The sequence below is a fragment of the Galeopterus variegatus genome, unplaced genomic scaffold, assembly GCF_000696425.1.
Source record: "Galeopterus variegatus unplaced genomic scaffold, G_variegatus-3.0.2 Scaffold11760, whole genome shotgun sequence".
NCBI lineage: Eukaryota > Metazoa > Chordata > Mammalia > Dermoptera > Cynocephalidae > Galeopterus > Galeopterus variegatus.
In genome coordinates this window covers 24,607-26,768 of record NW_007737871.1, presented here as the reverse complement: position 1 = coordinate 26,768, position 2,162 = coordinate 24,607, and the positions used below count along the sequence as shown (strand labels likewise).

General features: G+C 39.4%; 1 protein-coding gene across 1 annotated transcript in view; it reads right to left on the bottom strand.

Moving 5' to 3' along the window:
* Positions 1 to 2,162, bottom strand: part of LOC103610770 (N-alpha-acetyltransferase 35, NatC auxiliary subunit-like) — a 30,072-nt gene that overhangs the window by 9,177 nt on the left and 18,733 nt on the right. The window contains exon 3 of the mRNA XM_008594863.1: positions 1,110 to 1,143. Coding sequence (XP_008593085.1) covers positions 1,110 to 1,143 — 34 coding nt within the window. The remainder of the gene's footprint in view (positions 1 to 1,109; positions 1,144 to 2,162) is intronic.

Below are 2,162 nucleotides of genomic sequence, written 5' to 3'. Positions count from 1 at the left end.
GGATATATGAGTGAGCACAACAAATTAGCCTGCCTCATGGACATAACTTTCCAGTAGGAGGCAACAGACAAACAGTAAAAATAAGTGGATTATATAGTATGTTTGAAGACTGTACATGCTAGGGAGAAAGAAAAAACAGGCTAAAGGGGATATAGATTGGAAAGATACAACTTTAATAGATGGTCAGTGCAGGCTGCTGGCAATCATGTTTCCAGGGCTCACAGCCTAAAACCCTGGGGAAATGAAGGGAGCTAGGTCCCTCTAGGTGTCCTCTCTCAAGCCATGTTCCATAGCCAGAAGCCACATTCTTTCCTGCAGTAGCCTGTGCTTTGGTTTCATTGTGTCCTTTCTACAACTGCCTGCATCATCAAAATGATCATCCACAGTGATGCGCAAAGTGGACCAGCAGCATCAATCTCACCTGGGAATTTATTAGAAATTCAAATTCTGCAGTCCCACCCCAGACCTATTAAACAAGGAACTCCGGGAGTGGGGCCCAGTAATCTATGTTCTAAAATGCCCTCCAGATGATTCTGGTGCACATTAAAGATTAAGAAGAACTGAATTACAGGATCTACTTTCCCCTTTCCCCGCCCCTCAATGTCCAATCTTGTCCACTTACTAATTCAAAATTTCATATTCCTAATTTCATATTCCTAATCTTGAAAATTGAGCCTGGCCATAGTAGCATGGGAACTGAGGCTACCTGAGTATAAATATAAGCAAACATTTCCCTTTACTTTGCTTTTCCAGGGATTCTCAATTTACTTTCATCCAGACTTTAAGTTACCTGACCTCTGGTCATCGACCAATCTATCATATATGACACAACTGGTACCTGTTCTTCAAGAAATTCCACATTTGGTACATCTACCCTCAAGAAAAGTACCACAAGTCACAGTTTCACTAGGTACAACCATTTCATATCACAGCTATGGTCAGCTGCCACAAAAGATCTCACCAAAGATAAAAATATATTTATAATTAGTCTTATTTTTACAGCTTTGAAATGTAAATTTACTCAGACTTCAGGGAATACTACTTCACAAGAGAAAAAAATAGGTCAAAACATTGCACTACACTATTTCAAAGGACACAAAAATACTTACAGCTTATCATGAAGCAGTTCTCCCAACTTTAATTCTAAAAGAAACAAAGAGAAACATCCTTTAAATAATATCATATTTATATTTAATCATTAATTCTATGAAAAAATGAAAAACATTAGCACCAGAAAAAAATGTGCTCACATTAATTAAAATTTACTTAGGAAATGGTTATTTCTACTCGATTAGTAATATAATGCTTTCTATACAGTATCTAAATATTAAGAGTAGTACAAATCAAGTGGCTTAGGAAAAAAATGAAACTTTTGAGAATTAACAAGTGACCCATCACAGGCCACAATATTCTTTTTTTTTTTTTCCCTTTTTGTCTTTTTTACTGACCGGCAACGGGATCGCAACCCTTGGTGTCGCGCCCGTACCGGGGACCGGCAACGGGATCACAATCCTCGGTGTTGCACCCGCACCGCGCTCAGCCAGTGAGCGGGAACCGGTCTCCACATGGGATCCGAACCCTCAGCGGGAGCGCCGCCGCGCTCCAAAGCGGCGCACTCTCCAGTGCGCCACCAGGCCGGCCCAGGCCACAATATTCTAATCAGAATTACCAACCTCATTTTTAAAAATCACTGGTATATTTTCCCTAAGTAAACTTTTCCATAGAAACCAATTGCTACTTCTCAAGTTGTTCTTAAACCACTTAGTACCAAAATCTAATCTTTTTGTTCCAGGAACAGTGTCAAGACCACTTTTAAAAATTCTATTTAAGTAATGTAAAAAACACTTGAGTGAACAGCTAATCAAAACGGCATTCATTCCCTATAAAGCAGCAGTCCATAACCTTGGCTGCATATTAGAATCAACTGGGAAGCTTTATAAATTCCAATGTCCACACCCAAACCAATTAAATCTAGGGGTGGGACCTATGCAGTAGTTTTAAAGCACTCCTTGTGATTTCAGCGAGCAGGTAAGGTGGGAACCACTGCTATAACTTGTTAACTAGCTTAAATGTTGACGTTCAAACCCTATATGAGGTGTACAGAAGCAGTCTTCAGAACTTTACCCAATCCTTCTAGCTAACCATTAAGTTAAATAAAATTA